A 16,957-nucleotide genomic window follows, 5' to 3' on the forward strand; every position below is an offset into this window, starting at 1 on the left:
TGCAGGTCCTCCAGGGGTACCTGCTGCCCTGTGGCCCGTTTCGCAAGGTGTACCAAAAGAGAATAGCATCACTCTGCTCTACAGGGCACTGACAAGGCATCACCCCACAGTGGACACAGAATCATAGAAAGGTTTGAGTTGAAAGGGACCTTCAAGATCATCTCGTTCCAATCCCCTGCCATGGGCAAGGATGCCACCCACTAGACCAGGTTGCTCAAAGCTCCATCCAGTCTGGTCTTGAACACTTCAAGGAGCATCCACAATGTCTCTGGGCAACCTGTTCCAGTGCCTCATCACCCTCATAGTGAAGAATTTCTTCCTAGCAGCTAATATAAATGTGTCCTCTTTTAGTTAAAAAACCGTATCACTATTTGCCCATGTAAAAGGTGCTCTCTTGTTTTTTTATAAATCCTCCTCAAGTACTGGAAGGCTGCAATGAGCCTTCACTTCTCCATGCTGAACAATCTCATCTCTCCCAGCCTGTCCTTGTAGGAGAGGTGCTGCAGTCCACCCATCATCTTTGTGGCTCTCCTCTGGATCTGTTCTAACAGATCCACGTCTTTCTTGCGCCGAGGACCCCAGACCTGAATGCAGAACTCCAGGTGGGCTCTCATGAGGGCATCTCCCTCCTGCCCTGACAGCAACATGTGCTGGGCCATCCCTGCCTCACCGCAAGGCAAAACCAAGGTGTCAAGGTCTCAGTGGGAAGAAACAGGGACAGTAAACCTTGGGAGGGGCAGCAGGCAGAGCCAGCAACCTACAGTCACCAGCATGGCTCAAGATCATACAAAAGCTTCCAAGCATTAGAAGACAATCCCTTACTTTGGCCACTCCCTCCCCAAACTCTCCACAGCTTTGCTCACCATTTCCAAGGGAGCAGGGCAGCAGTGGAAGTCCCAGTAGAAGGGCAGTCCTGACAGCTCGCTCTTTACATGCAGGATGAGGCCACTGGCAGAGCGGTTGCAGGAGAAGGTGGTGGCAGGTGCTGGCTGCCCTGCCAGCAAGGGGCACATCAGGTTGCACAAGTGGTTCAGGAAGGAGGACACATTGACCGTCAGCCGCTTGTTCAGCTCCTAAGGAAAGGCAAGGTTAGGGGGCACAGCAACGCCCTGGAGAGCTCAGCATCGGGGAGAAAACAGCACAGAAAGAGCCAAACTAGTCCATGTCTCACTGCAAAAAGCCATTCCTGGGCCTGAGATTCAACCTTATGACAGGACATTCCCCACTGGTTCTTCCAGGCCAGCCAAGCTGGGAAGGCTCCCCTGTCCTGCCAGCCCAGGATGGGCAGAGTGCAGTGGTTTCCACTAGCACATCTGCATGCCACCACAAGTGTCACAGGCTGGCCAAGAGCCGACAGCAGGACAAACTGCCAGAGCTGCGGGATGGCTGCCACCATATGCCAACTCTTCCTGGCACCAGCCATTCAGCACAGCCATTATGTGACACAGAGACATGCCACTTCAGTGGCACTGGGGGCCTGGACACATGGACTAGAATGAGGAGCTGAGGCATGGCTCCATGTGTTTCTGGGGGCTGGGCTGACAGGATAGCCCATGAGAGACTGTCCTAGCTATGAATGTAAGCATAATCTCTCTGCCGCCAGATGGTTGGCAACCCTGTTTCAAGCTCCTCCTTAGTACACCGTTACTGGGGAAACCAGCTGCCCATCCGACTCACAAGTGAAAGGAGTGTGCCATCCTCTGCACACAGACTCAGTGAACACCCAGTTGCCTTCAGCATGCTAAATAGCTTGGCCCACTCTCACAGGAGGAGAGTGTTTGGCCAACTGGGATGACAGTGCTTGGGCAAAGCTGCCCAGGGACTTCCTGGGCTTGGTGTTTGCACCCAAGCCTTGTCAGATCCAACAGTCATTGTGTCCCCAAGCAGTTTATGCTGGGATGTCAGCTGCTACAAGGAGAAAAGAAGGTCCCTGGACTTTTCAGGCACTCACCTTGGACCTCTGTCCCACAGCCTTGGTGTCTGCGCTCTCGTACCAGACACTACTGAGGTCGGAGATCAGCAGGATATAGCCAGTATCCTTGAAGCACACTTTTGCAAGAAAAGCAGACTCGCCAAAGTGAACAGAAGCCCAGGGCTGGGTCAGGAGACTGCTCTCCAGTTCCTCTGAGACCTCCATCTGCAAGAGAGCAATCAGGCCTCTGCCTCAGCCTCCACCCAGGAAGACCTTGGTTCTTGCTGGCCCCTTCACGATGCAGCCCCACCCCACAGCGCAGAGGTGAGGATGCTCAGCCAGCTCTGGTGACTCACATCCCTGCACATGCATGCAGCAGAGCTGGGGTGGCCGTTTTGGGGAGCTCAGTGCAGTGCAGTTCCCACCACAGTTCACAATAAGCATCCCAGATGCACCAGCAGATGCACGGCAGTGTAACTGCTGCCGCCCGGGTTACCTCGTGCTTGCTGACGGCAACATGACTAGACCTCTATGCACAAATTAACAATTAAGCTGCCCCGCAGGCAGCAGGACGCTGCAGTCCTCCTCCTGCTGGGGCATCCCGTCCCCGCGCTCCACGCGAGCCCGCGCCGTCCCTGCCGGCAGCGACACCGGCAGAGTGCCGGCAGCCCACTGCTGCTTCCCGCTCCTCCCTAGGACGGACTCCATGCCTCCCAAAACGTTCAGGGACCCAGCACCCGCGGGGTACCCGCAAGCCTGGGGCTGTGCGAAGCCGCGGCGTTACCCGAAGGCAGGAGGGGGAGGCGGACGGAGACTGCCGAGGCGAGGGCTTGCAGCCGCGATCGGCGCCGGGCCGCGGGCGAGAGGCGAGGGCAGACTACGGCTCCCGGCATGCTGCTCTCTTCCGCGGCCAGCGGGGCCGGGGCACGCCGGGAGGTGCAGCTGGATGAGCCACGGGCGCTGCCGTATCTTCCTTAGAGCATGGGGAGTCACTGCTCCTGCTGCTTCTCCGCTGCTGCTAAGGACAGCGAACCGAGCTGGCGCGTCCCTCTAGAGCATTCCCAGTTGCCGCAGGAGGTGCTACGGCTGGTGGGGACCGAAATGCCTTACGACTTTGTTTTGCGCTTGCGCCTGTTATGAAATGTCCTGGCACAAGTGCCCAGCTGGGGACAGGGCACGGTACAGCCGGAGAGGCAGCGGTAGCGAGGGATTCCTCATGTCCCTTGGCCCCGGGTTTATTGCTCAGCCCCAGGGTGCCGGCGCAGGCACGGCACAGGGCAGGCACCCTGCACCGCTGTTCTCCGCGGCTGTGCGGGAACTGGGCTGCTGCGCCACAGCCATAGCTGTGGCTGCAGGTGCCTCTGTCCCACATGTGTGGGGACTGGGCTCACAAGACACCACAGAGCAGGGCTGTGCCAGCTTGGCACACTACACACCTTCAGTGCTCTCCACACTGAGCACAGCCCCGTCCTTACCCCAGGCACTGACCTTGGAAACCCCAGCAACCACACTGACTGCAATCCCCAATGTGCACTCCGTGCATTGAGGCCATCCCTCCGGCTCCCACAAAATGCCTCCTGTGCACCCACGTGCTGCCCCTGAGCCCCCCGTTTACGCTCTATTCACACACCCTTCCACTCACCCCTCTCCCTAGCATGCAGGCTGCAGCTGCACCTCAGAGCAGGGCCAAGGGCAGATGGTCACCTCAGAAGGTTTTCATCCTGAAGAGGTGCCAGGGAACAGCAGAGAAGGTAGGGACTTTGGGGCACAGGACAGACTGGGTTGCATGGCCAGGTTAGAGTGCAGGAGAGTTTGGTGTGCAGGACTAGTTGGACTAGTCCAACTAGTGCACAGCTGGAACGTAGGGCCAGGTTGGGGTGCTGGCTGGATGAAGATGAGCTGTGCATTACACCCCGTGCCCATGGGTGCACAGGACCCAGCTGTGGGGATCGGAGAGAGCTGGGGAAAGAGGCCTCACAGCTGGGGACCTGCACACACAGTGCCACCACATCTCTTCCACCTTGCATCCACCTTTGGGTGTTTCTGGGTGCTGAGGGCCTCCTTGGGACTAGGTGGAGGGGGCAGCCACAACTTGGAGCTGTGATCCAGCCCAAGCACATCACACCCATGGACCAGCTCTAGCTTCCTCCCAGCAAAAGTCCATCCTCCCTTCGAATTTGCACCCAGGGCAGTTCAGACTGGTGAAGGTGACATGGAGGGGAGGCAACAGAGTCCTTTCTGTGGACTCTGATCTGCTGTAAACGCTGGAGCAGTGAGCAGGGCTGGTGCAGACTCTGCTGCAGATGGCAGTGGGAAACAACCCAGGCACTCAGCTTATCCCCTTAGGTCAAAGGACATGTTTTCTTCTCCAGGGAAATCCGCTGTTAGGTGGTTTAGTCACAAGAGCAATACCTAGGGGGCAATTATGTGGTAAGCACTGCTGGCACCATCCTACTGTAGGTGAAAGGGCCTTAATTGTTTTGAGCTGAGCTGAGTTTTGATTCTGAGCTGAGTTGCACCCCCAGCCTGGGGCATCCTGGAGTGCCAGAGCATTACTATGCACCTGGTGCTATTGCCATCAAGGAGCCATGGGCACAACTGGGACACAACAGGGAGGAGGTGGAGAGCCAGCCCTTCCTCAGCACAGTGCCGGCAGGTGAGCACGCCTAGGGGTAGGGTTAGGCCAGTCCTTTGGGGCTGGCCAAAGCACTGAGCCCTCCCCTAGTCATGTCCACAGAGTGATGGTGGGTTTTAGAGGCACCCACATCCTCAGCAGCAGAGTCACCAGGTGGCCATGCCCTCTAGTCACAGTCCTCAGGGCAGTAGGGGATTCCCCAGGCAAATCCTGTCTGGAAAGGAAACCCCTGGAAAGGGTGAAGTTGGTTGAAGGTTTTTATATCTTGCTCCCAAGCAGGGAAATCAGGTTTGTACTGGGAGGGTGGAATCTCAGATCCCTCCAGTCCACATGGGCTTCAGAAATGAGAAGCAAAGTGGCTCACAAGCTGCCTTGGGGACACAGCCCTTGTTTCACACAAGACATCCCCACACCACAGGGTCAGGCCACAGCGTGCCATGCGGGCACCTCTGTCTGGCTTGGCCTCATTGCTGGCTGCAGCTCCCCAGAGCTGGGTTTGGGGAGCAGGTGTGTCCCTTCCCCTGGAGCAGCAGTCCCCTGCTCAGTGGCACAGCTGCCCTCCTCCTCTTCCTCAATTCTTGGGCAGAGGAAGCAGCAGGGGAAGGCTTTGCAGGAGGATGGCAGCAGCCTCCTCAGCCCAGTGGGGAGCCTGTATGCTTGGCTGACTTCTCCCCTCTCTCCACGGGGGTGACGGTCACCTGCCCCAGCTTTCCCAGGTGCCAGATCAGAGAGCAGCCCTCGTTCCTCCAGGGTTCCTGGGAGGTAGGCAGTGAGATGGGAGCCCCATCCTCCAGGTGCATGCTCCCAGCCCACACCAGCCTCAGGACCCTAGCAGGACTGCCTGGAGGCAGAGCTGGTGGTATAGGAAATGATGGATCCAGCCCTCAGAGCAGGAACTATGCAGAGTACCTAGAACAGCCCCTCACCTGAGACCGTGTTCTCCAGAAAAAATGACAAGAAGCCAGTTAAGAAGACAGGCACCATGAGCAAGGAGAGGAAGAGGAGGTCCAGTGGCACCCAGCCTGCAGGGACAGTGCCAGAATCAGTCCGGAGGTCCCAGCTCAGCTGGGGGAAAGGGGCTGGAGCAGCCATGGCAGACCCAGGGATTGAAGAGGGAGCTGCCTGATACCATGAGCTGACCCAGCCTCCCAGGACACCAGAGATGTGTGGTCACCATGCTATGGGACCCAAAGCTTTGCCTTGCCTGGGGAATGTCCCTTCTACCTGTGGCCAGGTGAGTCAGAGCTGCACTGAACCACCGCGGCACCAGCAGCGCCATGAACATGGCAAAGCCGACAATGAAGATGTTCCTCCCTGAGTCGATGTCTGCGTACTGGAAGTAGGAGATCCCCGTGCCCACAGCCACGGCGTAGGTGACACAGAGCACCCCTCCTGCGAGGGGTGGGAGTCAGGCAGCGCCAGGCAGGCTGCAGGTGCCGCAATGAGGGGCAGGGCAGGGCAGGGCAGGGTACCCACCGTGAACTGCCAGCGGGATGCGGGTGAGGAGCCCTGCCAGCCTCGGGGACATGCCCAGTACCACGCATGCCAGCGCGCTTACTTGCACCGAGAGGCGAGAGCCAGCCTAGCGGAAAGAAGAATGGAAGTGAGGATGGGTAGCACCACCCCCTACTCTGTCTCCGCCCCCGTTCTGCCGTGCGCACCTGCCTTTCCCAGTGACAGCCTGGGCACTACAGGTCCCCCACACCTGCTCCATTGCCTCCCTGTCCCTTGCCAACCTTTATCCCCCTACCCTGGCATACCTGAGTGAGGCCAGTGGCGCAGGTGTTGGCAATGCTGGAGGCCGTGCCCCCCGGGGTGCCCAGCAGTCCTGCCAGGAGGCTGCCCAACCCTTCCATGCAAAGGCCCCGGTTGCAGGCATGAGTGGGCAGCCGGGAGGCTCGCAGCAACCTCCCACACAGCACGTAGCAGCCCACTGAGTTCATGCTGCAGCCGATGGCCATGGCAACGCCCACTGCCAGCGCCCGGGGGGTGAGCAGCGGCCACCCCCACTCACCTGCAGCAGAGGGAAGAGGGATGGATGATAGAGGCCCCAGCCAAAGGTGAATGGCTGCACTCAGCCCTGCTGCCCCTCACCTGCATAGGGGATGCGGACCCAAGGGGCATGGAAGGTGCTGTTGGCCCAGGACAGCTCTGCAATGGCCAGGTCCAGTGATTCCCAGGGTATGTGGAAGCAACTGAGGATGGCACAGACAATGCAGACAGCAGCAAAAGGGAGCAGTACCTGCAAGGCAAAAGGGGACCCTCAGGACCCTCCTCCCCTGCCTGCCGTGGCCAGTGCACTGTCTGCTGTGCCCCAGACAGCAGGTCCTTGTCCTATCATCTCTTCCATGGAGCCATGCCACATCTCCCCTTACCCCTGCAGGGAGCATCCCAGGCTCTGCTGCCCCAACACCCTAGGTTCCCAGCGCTTCCCCAGAGCTGCACCAGAACTTCTCACCCCTGCCTCTGCTCCAGGTTTCACCTAACCCCACACCAAAGAGCAAGGCTTGGAGAGAAGCCTGGTCACAGACACAGTACCGAGAACGTGCGCAGGGTGGGAACTGATGGCTCTGTGGAGCCCTCCCGAGTGTGGGGCCAGGCGCAGAAGGGCAGGCGGCAGGACCGCAGGTGCTGGGAGAAGGTGACAGCAAGGAACATGAGCCTAGGAAAGGGAGCATAGGTCACCACACAGCATCACAGTGGTGGGGCCCCAAATATGTGCTGTGCACCACAGGGGTGCCCCATCCCTGTCCCAGTGGTGAAGGAAAGCCCCAGGAGCCGCACACCAGTATGGTCCCCAGCTCACATACAGCAGCGCTACACCCCAGTTAGTGGAGCAGAAGAAAGCGGCTTCCTTGTATGCAGACAGCCCGATGATGGAGAGGCTGGGAGCCAGGACCATGGGCCCACAGTGGCGAGCTGCCCACCCGCACGTGCCAGACACTCCCAGTACCAACTGAATCAGCCCAGAGACCAGCACTGCTCCAGAGACCTGCAAGAGGAAAGGGTGGGGCCAGTGGGGCAGGATACATGAAGAGCAGTCCAATACTTTCCCTTGGCCACACTCCCACTGCCCCAGTAGCATCACTTGTTCCACATGTTCTGCTCACCCCAAGCCCAGAGGAACATATACATGCACATACATCAGGATCCCCATTGCCTTTGTGCATCCCCTTGTGTCCCCTCTACTCATAGCAATCCCCCAGAGGGACGGAAAAAGAGACCAGTGGTGCAGGTATATGGATGAAAACTGGGAAGCTGATAGAGCAGGACAGGGACCCCCATCTCAGCAAGGGAGCACCCACCTCTTGCAACGAGGCAGCCCGGCTCCCTGTGACAGTGCAATGTGGTGCAGGGCATGTGCTGGCCATGGCTGTTCCTGGAAGAGAATTTTGGAGGGATGTGATGCACATGGATGCTGGGCTCCTGGAGCCGTGTCCAAGAGCACACAGCATGGAAGCTCCTGGCTAGAGAAGGAGCAATTTGCCAGTATCCCCATCCCCACAAGCCCTGACACTGGGGAGGTGACCAGATGCATTGCAGGTGCACTCAGGGGTGAGTAGGGTGCTGTGTACCATCACCAGAGGGGCCAGCAGGCAGGATCCCTTGCTATCCCTCATCTCTACTCCATGTACCAGGCATCCCATCATTGCCATTCCCCTGGCACCAGCATGGCCTGGGCCCCAAGGCACAGAGGCTCCAGGGCTGTGCTCACCATTCTTGTCTGTGCTGGCACTGGGGGACAGGTGGGAGCTCAGCACCATGGCAGGGACCAGGTACTCAAAGGATGGGATTTGAACCAGCGGCAACCTGAAGAAAGGGACAGCAAAGGCACATTAGGGAGGAAGGAGGGGAGAAGGCTGCTCCAAAAGCCTAGGCTGCCAGAGGAGCAGGAGTGGGAAGGAAACCGGCTAGAAACTTCAAAGTGGCAGGAGGTCATCACATAATCCAGTCCTAGTATGTCCTAGTATATTCTTGGGACGTCCTAGTACATCCCAAGTGCCAGCACATGGGATGTGTGCAGAGGTCAGAGGCTTTGCCAAATCCTATACCCAGCCCTTGTGTGTGCAGCGCAGGCAGGAGCTAGAGGGAAAGCACAGTGGTTTTTCTAGAGGGATGTGTGAGAGGGACGGGACAGCTGCGCAGAGATACAGGGCAAGACAGTTTCCTTGTGCCCCTTTCCACCTCCAGCAAAGCCTGTCTTCCCACAGCCTAGGAGAGGGCAGAGACATGCCCTGCCATGGCATCACCCACCTCCTGGTGACAGCTGCACCCCCGTCATTCCCCTTGCTCACCGGCTCCCCAGGGTGGTCTGCAGCACTGTGGAGATGCCACAGGCAAAGAGGCTGCATGCCAGCAGCTCGCTGGTGGCCTGGCCATGAAGCAGCTCCTTGGGCAGGGTAGGCAGCAGGAGGAGGTGGAAGATGCAGAGCAAGGAGGCCTGCACGGCCAGGTGCTGTGCAGGGAAGAGATGGAGCAGTCACAATTCCCCTGCAGTACCCAAAGCTGCAGCTCCCCATGCCCAGGCGCCCTGAGTGGGTGGATGCCCACTAACACCACCTAGGCAGCACTCACCACCACCCACTTCCCTCCCAGCACCCACTGGCCAGAGTCCCACACACCCTTTTTCTGACAGGATGCAGTCCCTGCCCTGCCACTTGAGAAGATCCCAGCCCTCTCCTCATCATCCTGTCTCTCTGGCTCCTCACTATGGTCCCCCCTCACCTGAAGGGCTAAGCAACAGGTCAGCATCCAGGAGCACATCTTTGGAGAGAAGCAGGATGTGAGCATGGGGCTCCCAGCTCCAGGCACTCTGCCATGGCCCCCATTCATGCTGTTGCCTTGCCACGCTGCTCCCAGTTTGTGTTTCAAAGAGGGTGGGTGGGATCCCACCCCCCTCAGGGCTCCTCACTGCTGAACTTCCACCTTCTGCAGGAGCTGCCCCAGGGTTAGCCATTAACTTGAGTTGGTGAGTAACCTGCCCTTGTGGCCAGGAATGCAAGTGTCACTCTGGCTTGTCACTACAAGGGCCAAATGACAGCCAACCACAGCCAGGACACCAGACACTACTGCAGTGCCAACTGGCCACAGCCCGGATGCCATCCTGGCCTCTTGTGATACACAGGGCAGGGGCTGGGTGGGCCACAGCACAGACACCTCTTCCTCCATGTGCTTGGGGCATCTCCATGAGCAGCATCCTCCAGTCCCAGTATGCCCTGCCCATACCTGTTCCTCTTCAGCACAGCAGCCCCTGTCCTCCTGGTCCAGCCTGGTCTCCGATGGGGATCTGTCACATTACTCATTCTGCTGAATCCTACCACTGGACAAGGATGTCAGAGACAAGAGCTACCTGCTTGGTTGGGAAGGATCCCAAGGGCGCACAGGCAGGGGATGGTCATGTTTTTGTCATGGGGCAGAGGTGGATGTGCCAGTGACCTGGCTGAGCCCTTGCTGTGCAGGGCTCACTCATTAATAAGACTTTGGAGACTGTGCATTCCCCGCATTCCCAAGGATGTGGAACCTCCTCTCTCCTGCCTTCCACAGGCAGCAGAAGTGATATTCCTCCTGTCACCAGAGAGCCTGGTTCCTCTTGAGCCCTGCAGGACAGGTTCCACAGTGCTCCTGAGCTCACCAGCAGCACTCAGGATCTGCCTCATACAGCAGCTGAGGGAGCAGGCATAGCTGATGGATGGGGCTCTGCTCTGGGGCAGACATGCTGCCAGCACAGAGCAGCTCAGCAGGACAAGGCAGGCACACAGCAAGAATTACTTTTATTGGAAGAGATTTGCATCTACAAAAGAGTGAAAAACAGGTGTAAAATCCACGGTAAAAAGAAGGGGCATGATGAGCTCGACTGGTCAGCAAGACAAGGTGCCTTCTCCCCGCTCTGAGAGCAGTCAGGCACTGTTTGCTCACAGACACAAACAGCTGGGGTCTCGGATGGGGTCACAGAGCACCCCAGATTCAAAACACCCAACACAGGCAGGATAAGGAAGCTCAGCCCTAACCACACCTCACCCCCACCAAGCCCAGAGGGGCACAACCTTTCCCGGGGGCACAGTCATATTGGGGTCCCTCCTTGGTGTCACCCTTGCACCTCTCAAGAAGTGGCTTAACAGCCCCTAAGTGTAATTTTACTGCTATAACTAGTCACTCCCCCCTCCTTCAACCTTCTCTCTGACTAGGGTCACTGCCTCAGCCTCTCCACCCTGCACATACATCCCCAGCATCCTACATCCCACATGCCACCTCTGTCCAACACCGCCACGGGCCACCCACTCACTATAGGAAGAGGTACAACACCCCCTTTGCACTGGCATCCCAGCCTAAAGGCAATCCATTTCTATCCTTCAGCTAGTAGGTTCCCACCCCAGCACCCAGCAAGCCAGCTCTGCCCCAGTCTGTCCCAGCAGCCCCCAAAGTGAAGGATACCCCTGCCCTGGGTGGGGGGACACAAATGCTGGTTTGGAAGTAATGCAGGGGCCTCCAGCCCCATGCAGCCCCAGGGATTAGGGTTTCCAGAAGTGCAAGGAAGTGAGTTGTGCCACACTACAAAGGAAGGGGAAAGAAGTTGCTGCCCTGTACTCCTAGCTGGGAAAAATGAAGTTCTTGATTCTACTGAGATCCATAGCAGTGTGTAAGAAGCACTGCTTCAGCCCCAGGGGGTCCAGCCAGTCCTCATGGTTGGGGGTTGCATCCCACGTGGGGCCTGCATCGGCTGAGCAGGCATGGCAGTGGAGCGCCGGAGGAGCCGGGAGCACGGCGAGTCCGAAGGGGCCAGGCTGGCCTGGGGCTGCAGCAGGGGTGGTACGGTTGGATCTCTCACAGGCAGTGGGTACTTTCCGGAAAAGACTTTGTGGGAGCCTCCTATGTTGGGCTAGATCAGGTGCCTTTGGGTAGGACAGAGCTGTCATCACACTGCTCCACAGGTAGAGCGCAGTTGCTGTGACACTCCCACGACGTGGCTCCTCAGTCGTCTCGTTCTCCCCCAGGCAATGGGTGCTGCTGGCTGAGGAGACATCAGGCAGCTTGGGCTGGGGCTGGCCAGGGCCTGGGGCTGGCTGGGCATTCAGCTGGTACCTCCTCTCCTCGGGGAACAGCGCAGGCTGGGGGGCTGCAGGACTGATGCTCCTCATGCACATGGACCGGTGCACCACGGTGACGGAGGCAAAGACGGCAGCAAAACCTGTCAGGTACACCACGCCCAGGAGGCAGGCCAGCTGTGGAGAAGCCAACCGTTAGCCCAGACCCTCCAGCAGGACCTCCCAGCCAGTCATGACCTGCATGGTCACGATCAATCCAGCAGCTATGATGGTAAAAGGCATCACCAGCTCTAGGGCTGGGTGCCAGGGAGCAGGCAGCCATGCTGCTAACAGCGGGTGGCACACAGCCTGCCCAAAGCAGGGCCTAAGTACCACAAACCAAAATGCTCCAGCTAAAAGCTAACAGTTCCTATTCAAAATCCCAGCCAGCATCCTGTTCCCTCCATGCCACCACCACGTCTTTGCACCATGACTTGTGGGGCTATAGTCCAGTACAGGGCACACTACCCAGCACCAGGCTGCAGTGCCTCAGGCAGTGCAGCTGCAAATCAGCATCTTCTGACAGCTTCCCTTTTCAACAGCTGCTGTTCCCAGGGGAAAAGAGGGTCTCCCTCCAAATCCACAGCCTGCTGGGTCTCATGTTCTTGCAAGTAGTTGCTCTCCCATGTCCTTACCTTCACCACTTGCTGGTAGAACTGGCCCAGCACATGCTGCCACACAGACTGTTCCATGAGGACACACAGATCTGTGTAGGTGAACCAGCCACGCCACATACCCTGTTTTTCTGCCACGCTGCAAGGAAAAAAAAAGGGAATGGTGGATGTGGCATGGACCTTCCCCATCAAGGCAGCTTCAGCCCAAGCAGGCTTGGAGGAGACCCTGTTCAAGGTCTGTAGAAGGAAGCTGCAGAGCCTACCAAAGGCTCACAAGTGTCCCAACCTCTTATTTCACTGCAGCAGGGCTACCTCCAAGCAGAGGTTGCAACATGGATGAAGGGGTAGCCCCCACCCCAGACACCTACCGTCCTTCCAGCCAGCTCAGCACTTCAAACAGCTCCCGAGGGTCTGTGTAGAGACTCCAGTCCTGTGGAGACAGCAGTGAAAGGTCAGTGCAGTCAGGACAGGCCACCCAGCACCCGGACACATCTTTCTCTGTTCCTTCATGGGAACATGTGGGGGAAAAAACAGACATCCAGACTCCCCTCAATGCCTCTTTTCCCCTGCTCTGTGTAAGTCAGCAGCAGTGATGGCTCACTTACAATAGCGCTCAGGAAGTTCATCTCCAGTGTGTTCATGGTCTGGACGTCCACCTTCCCTGCTGCTCCCCACTCGTCGTTAAACACCTCCTCCTCCTCACCCTCATCATACAGGTACTTACTAGCAACCATCTAAAAGCAGAACAAAGGACAGGATCTCAGCCTCCACTGCACTCCTCCAGGCTTCCCTCCAACCCAGTTATCCCCCAGCCCACCACTCACCATGGAGATCAGGAAGAGGTCAGAAGATGAGATTTGCTGAAGGTATTCGGGGTTCCGGTGCCGGAGTCTTTCAATGTAAACCAGTGCCAACATCATGGAGCAGGGAGAGATGCAAGCTTCCCTGTGGCACAGGCAAGAACCAACACAAAGGTTATCCATGTGCTGCAGACATGCCAGCCACCATGGCACAACTTGGCTGCTCCCTCCCCATGTAGGCAGCGGGAGGTTTAGTAAATCACTAGACAGATCGCAGCCTCGTGAGCTCTGGGCTGGGTGTCCTGAGCTGCAGCAAGAGAAAGTGCAGGAAATGCAAAGTGGAGAGCAGAAAGCCCTGGCTTCTGTTCCCAGGCACAGCCAGCTCCAAACTGAGCAGCCCTGCCTGCAGCCAGGCATGCTATGAGGGCTCACCTGCAAGGGCAGACCCTGGGTTCAAACCTGGTTACGCAGTGAGCTTCAGGTCCAGCCAGTACAGACTCACAGTAACAAGAGCACTCCTGCACCCCAGAGAGCAGGACAAACCTGAAGCAGGCCTGGCTGTGTCAGGAAGTCAGTGTGCCTGCTGTCCTTGACACCTGCCCCCAGCTCCTTTTTGATACTAATCAGGCCTAAGCACAAAGCCAGTGCTGGCCCAGGGACAGAAGTGAATCACAGGTAAAGACCAGAGCTCCAAGTTCTGACACAGGACATGAAGGAACAGGTTTTGCTTCTTACCGAGACACATGAGACACATACTTCTTCTGGAGTCTGCGGATAGGACTGGGAGCCACTTTCTGCAGCAACTCCACAGCAATATCTAGGACAGAAAAGCAGCAAAAGTGTTAGCCCCATGTGGCACAGTCCACCCCCACCCTTCCCCTTCTCCCTCCAAGCCCATCAATTCTTGGCATTTGCTCAGCTCCTCAAGTTTAAATTCAACTATGAAGGCAGGACAGGCCTTATCAGAGGTCAGGGACAAGTGAGGAACAAACAAATATGCAGGACAGGCAGACCACAGCAGGAAGAGGATGTGAGTGACCAAGGCCCTGCGGCAGTGCCAGATCAGCAGGTCTGTGTCACGGGGAGTCACCAGCAGTCAGCTGCAGAGAGGCTAACATCCTCCCACTCACCCTGCAGAACCTCAGGCAGCCCTTCTGGAGGCTTTTTTGCACCTGAGGTCACACTACTTTTCCCAGTCCTTTGCTCCCCTCCAACCAGCAGCATCCTCCCCCTCCAGATCTCATCAGCATTGATCCAGCTTCCCCCGCACCACAACCCTAGGGCTCCTGAAATGATGATGTACAACATATCCATGTGAGCAGGAGCCCAAAGGCACCAACAGAATATGAAAGCAGCGATACAGTGTAACTGCAGCTCATCTCAGCCTGCTTCTCCTGTGCTCAAGATGTGCCTCAGCATTCACCCACTCAAAAGGCCAGAGACTGACGTATACTGGCAGATGGCTTCAGCAGCTCCCATCTCACTTCCCTACACGATAGAACCAGCTGGGAGCATCCCAAGCAGCACTACAGTCTGGTGCTTGGCAAGAAGTGCTTTAGACAGGAAACTCCAGCTCCATTTTGCTGCTGAGCCCTTGTCCCACCGAGTCAAGAGCAGAGCTCATCTCAGCAGCCTTGCATTTTCAGCTCCCAGGGGAAGCATCACCACATAACCTCTTCTCTCCACACCCCTCCTTTCCATGTCTCTCCAGCAACTAAGAGAAGAGTTATTTGCCCAAACAGCAACCACCAAACTCGGAAGCACCTCTAAGGGACCTTCCCAGACCATTCAAGCCACACCACCAATATAATGCACAGCCAGGCAGAAACAGCTCCAGCCACCTGTTGACTGCTCCCAGCCTCTCCCACTGCTGCTACCCTGTCTGGCCACCCTTGTGCCGCTGCAGAACCAGCGGCAATGTCCGGAGCGATGGAAATGACAGGAGGTCCCTCTAGGCTCTGTCCCAGTATGAAATCAAATTCTTCACAACAGTGTGCCCTGCCCTGTCCCCATCTCACAGCCACAGCGCGCTGAAGTGGTTACTGTTCCTCCTTTCCCAAAGGAACAAATTAACTTTTCAACTTCTTTCTTCAGTCAGTGACATACTGCCTCCTGCAACTATCCCCAATACCAAGGACCTTTTCCTGCTCCTCCTGCTCCTCTGAACTCTCCCAACAAGTCTCTAACTTGTTTGAAGAGCAGTGCCATAAACTTGCCATACAGCAGTGGTACAGCTGTACCATGAGAGATGCCATAGCCCTATGCTCTGTTTTTTGGCAGTGGCTGGTTAAGGAAGGCTGTAAAAGCAGATCAGCCCACAGACACATTCTCTGTGCACTGCTCTCACCCCCCAACTGCTAGAGCTAAGGCATTTCCTGGGTGCAAGGCAGTCCTTAGAGCTAATAGCCCTCAACAGTCTTCTTCCATGACTATGTCCTTTGAACTTTAAACACCGGTAGCATCCCATGGAACAGTCCCACCTCGCAGCCCGGTGTAATGCCAGCCCCGAGCCTCCCTCACACCGCTCGTGTCAGAACTCGTGACTCCCAGCAGCACCCAGGCAGATCCTGCCTGGATCTGCCCAGCATCCTCCTCCTCACTGAGGCAGATCACACAGCCTCCCGGCAACTTCAGACTTTTTCCCTAGCAAGCAGCTAATGCAAATACTGAGACAAACACACCATGAAGGCCCTCTAGTAAACCACTCCTTGCCCTTGTCCACTCCTCTCCACCATCACCTGCACCACCTCCTCAGCCTCAACCCAGTCATGTCCATCTGCTCCCCCAAACACTGCTGAATCAACAGGAAAAAACAAAAAGGATGTGATCCAGACAAACACACCACAGGAATTTGTTCCATTAGTGCTCAGAACTAAAAGCTAAAGAAATTTCCTGGTATTTTGCAGAGCACAAGAAATTGTCCAAGACAGCTCTCATCGGGGACAGGTTCACAACGTTCACTGCCTAGGAATCCACAAGCAACCTAAAGGACTTTGCACACCAGTGAGATGCCAAAAACGCAGCAGTGGGCCAGACAGGGCAATAAAACAGAGAACAGGAGCCATGAGGCTCTGGCACCCTGCCCTGCTGTGCTGCACTGAGCGGGAAAGGCTGGGCAGGGGTGGGATTTGGCACTGGGAAGGAAGCAGGTGACCTGTTGGTCTCGGCCCCTTGGGCTACTTCCAACCCCCTTGACTCAGCATTCCCATCTGAGGACAATCAGCAACCCACCTGCCACGGGGCTGGAGAGATTATCCAGGCTGCAGTCTTTGTCCCAGCCATAGTAGAGCCGCTTCCGCACTCTCTCGCTCAGCTGTTGGTGCCTGGGCAGGAACTGAAGGCAGACGGCGGAACGTGAGAAACGCCCAGAGCACTCCCCGTGCCGGATTCTCTCTCCACCCCAACCCAGCTCATGGTTACACCGAGCCCAACAAGGCCACGGGCTCGGCCGGGGCCCCGCCGTGCGGCCACACAGGGCTCTCCGGGGGCGGAGGATATCGGGGAATCACCTCGGGTCCTGCTGGGGCCAGGCTGGGCCGGGGGCACTCACCGTGAACTCCTGGAACCCGCTGAGGGAAAAGGCGCCCTCCTCGTCCAGCAGCAGCTCGTCCAGCTCCATCCTGCCCGCTCACGGGGCAGGCGCTGACAGGTCCCCTCGGGCGGTGCGGGGCCGGCTCCGGGGCCGTTCCGAGGGCGCAGGGCCGGTGTCCTCCGGGGGACCGGTGCGCGCCGAGGCCGAGCGCGGTGTCGGGACCGGGGCCCGCGGAGCCGCTCCCAGGCCGAGCAGCGCCGCCGGCCTCCCCCTGCCCGCCCTTCCTGTTCCGGCGCGGGGGGCGCGGCCGCCGCCCGCCCCTCCCGCCGCCGGGCGCACGCGCCGCCGGTTTCCCCCGGTCCCCCCCCCGCCCCGCTCCGTC

The 16,957-nt window shown here is 57.7% G+C and overlaps 3 protein-coding genes across 7 annotated transcripts in view; all 3 read right to left on the reverse strand.

The window, feature by feature from the left end:
• NHEJ1 (non-homologous end joining factor 1) overlaps positions 1-3,506 on the reverse strand; it is a 45,209-nt gene extending 41,703 nt beyond the window's left edge. The window contains exons 1-3 of one of the 2 annotated variants that reach the window (XM_051787898.1): positions 2,697-3,506; positions 1,952-2,137; positions 864-1,073 (exon numbers count right to left, since the gene is read on the reverse strand). In XM_051787898.1, coding sequence (XP_051643858.1) covers positions 864-1,073; positions 1,952-2,137 — 396 coding nt within the window. In that variant the 5' untranslated portion in view covers positions 2,697-3,506. The remainder of the gene's footprint in view (positions 1-863; positions 1,074-1,951; positions 2,138-2,696) is intronic. The other variant, XM_051787899.1, reaches the window with a different exon arrangement.
• Positions 3,507-4,627: 1,121 nt separating this feature from the next.
• SLC23A3 (solute carrier family 23 member 3) lies at positions 4,628-9,637 on the reverse strand. Of its 4 annotated transcripts, none has more exons than XM_051787890.1 (12): positions 9,273-9,604; positions 8,843-9,003; positions 8,263-8,357; positions 7,853-7,926; positions 7,358-7,539; positions 7,086-7,209; positions 6,642-6,789; positions 6,308-6,561; positions 6,024-6,129; positions 5,772-5,939; positions 5,474-5,569; positions 4,628-4,776 (listed from the first exon to the last, which is right to left on the reverse strand). In XM_051787890.1, the coding sequence occupies exons 1-12, from the start codon at positions 9,378-9,380 to the stop codon at positions 4,727-4,729; spliced, it is 1,566 nt and encodes a 521-aa protein (XP_051643850.1). In that variant the 5' UTR covers positions 9,381-9,604; the 3' UTR covers positions 4,628-4,726. The 4 variants fall into 4 exon arrangements, with proteins under 4 accessions (XP_051643850.1, XP_051643848.1, XP_051643849.1 ...); XM_051787888.1 differs by lacking the exon at positions 4,628-4,776 and adding an exon at positions 4,792-5,302 and having other exon boundaries at positions 9,273-9,614; XM_051787889.1 differs by lacking the exon at positions 4,628-4,776 and adding an exon at positions 4,792-5,302 and having other exon boundaries at positions 6,308-6,396; positions 9,273-9,509.
• A 662-nt stretch (positions 9,638-10,299) lies between these two features.
• Positions 10,300-16,844, reverse strand: CNPPD1 (cyclin Pas1/PHO80 domain containing 1). The gene is made up of 8 exons (XM_051787894.1): positions 16,594-16,844; positions 16,275-16,377; positions 13,779-13,860; positions 13,068-13,188; positions 12,849-12,977; positions 12,612-12,673; positions 12,265-12,382; positions 10,300-11,767 (listed from the first exon to the last, which is right to left on the reverse strand). The coding sequence occupies exons 1-8, from the start codon at positions 16,660-16,662 to the stop codon at positions 11,135-11,137; spliced, it is 1,317 nt and encodes a 438-aa protein (XP_051643854.1). The 5' UTR covers positions 16,663-16,844; the 3' UTR covers positions 10,300-11,134.
• Between the last annotated feature and the right edge of the window lie 113 nt (positions 16,845-16,957).

The sequence above is a fragment of the Manacus candei genome, unplaced genomic scaffold (genome assembly GCF_025592945.1).
Source record: "Manacus candei isolate 608988 ecotype Guabito, Panama unplaced genomic scaffold, ASM2559294v1 h1tg000023l, whole genome shotgun sequence".
NCBI classification, from domain to species: Eukaryota; Metazoa; Chordata; class Aves; order Passeriformes; family Pipridae; genus Manacus; species Manacus candei.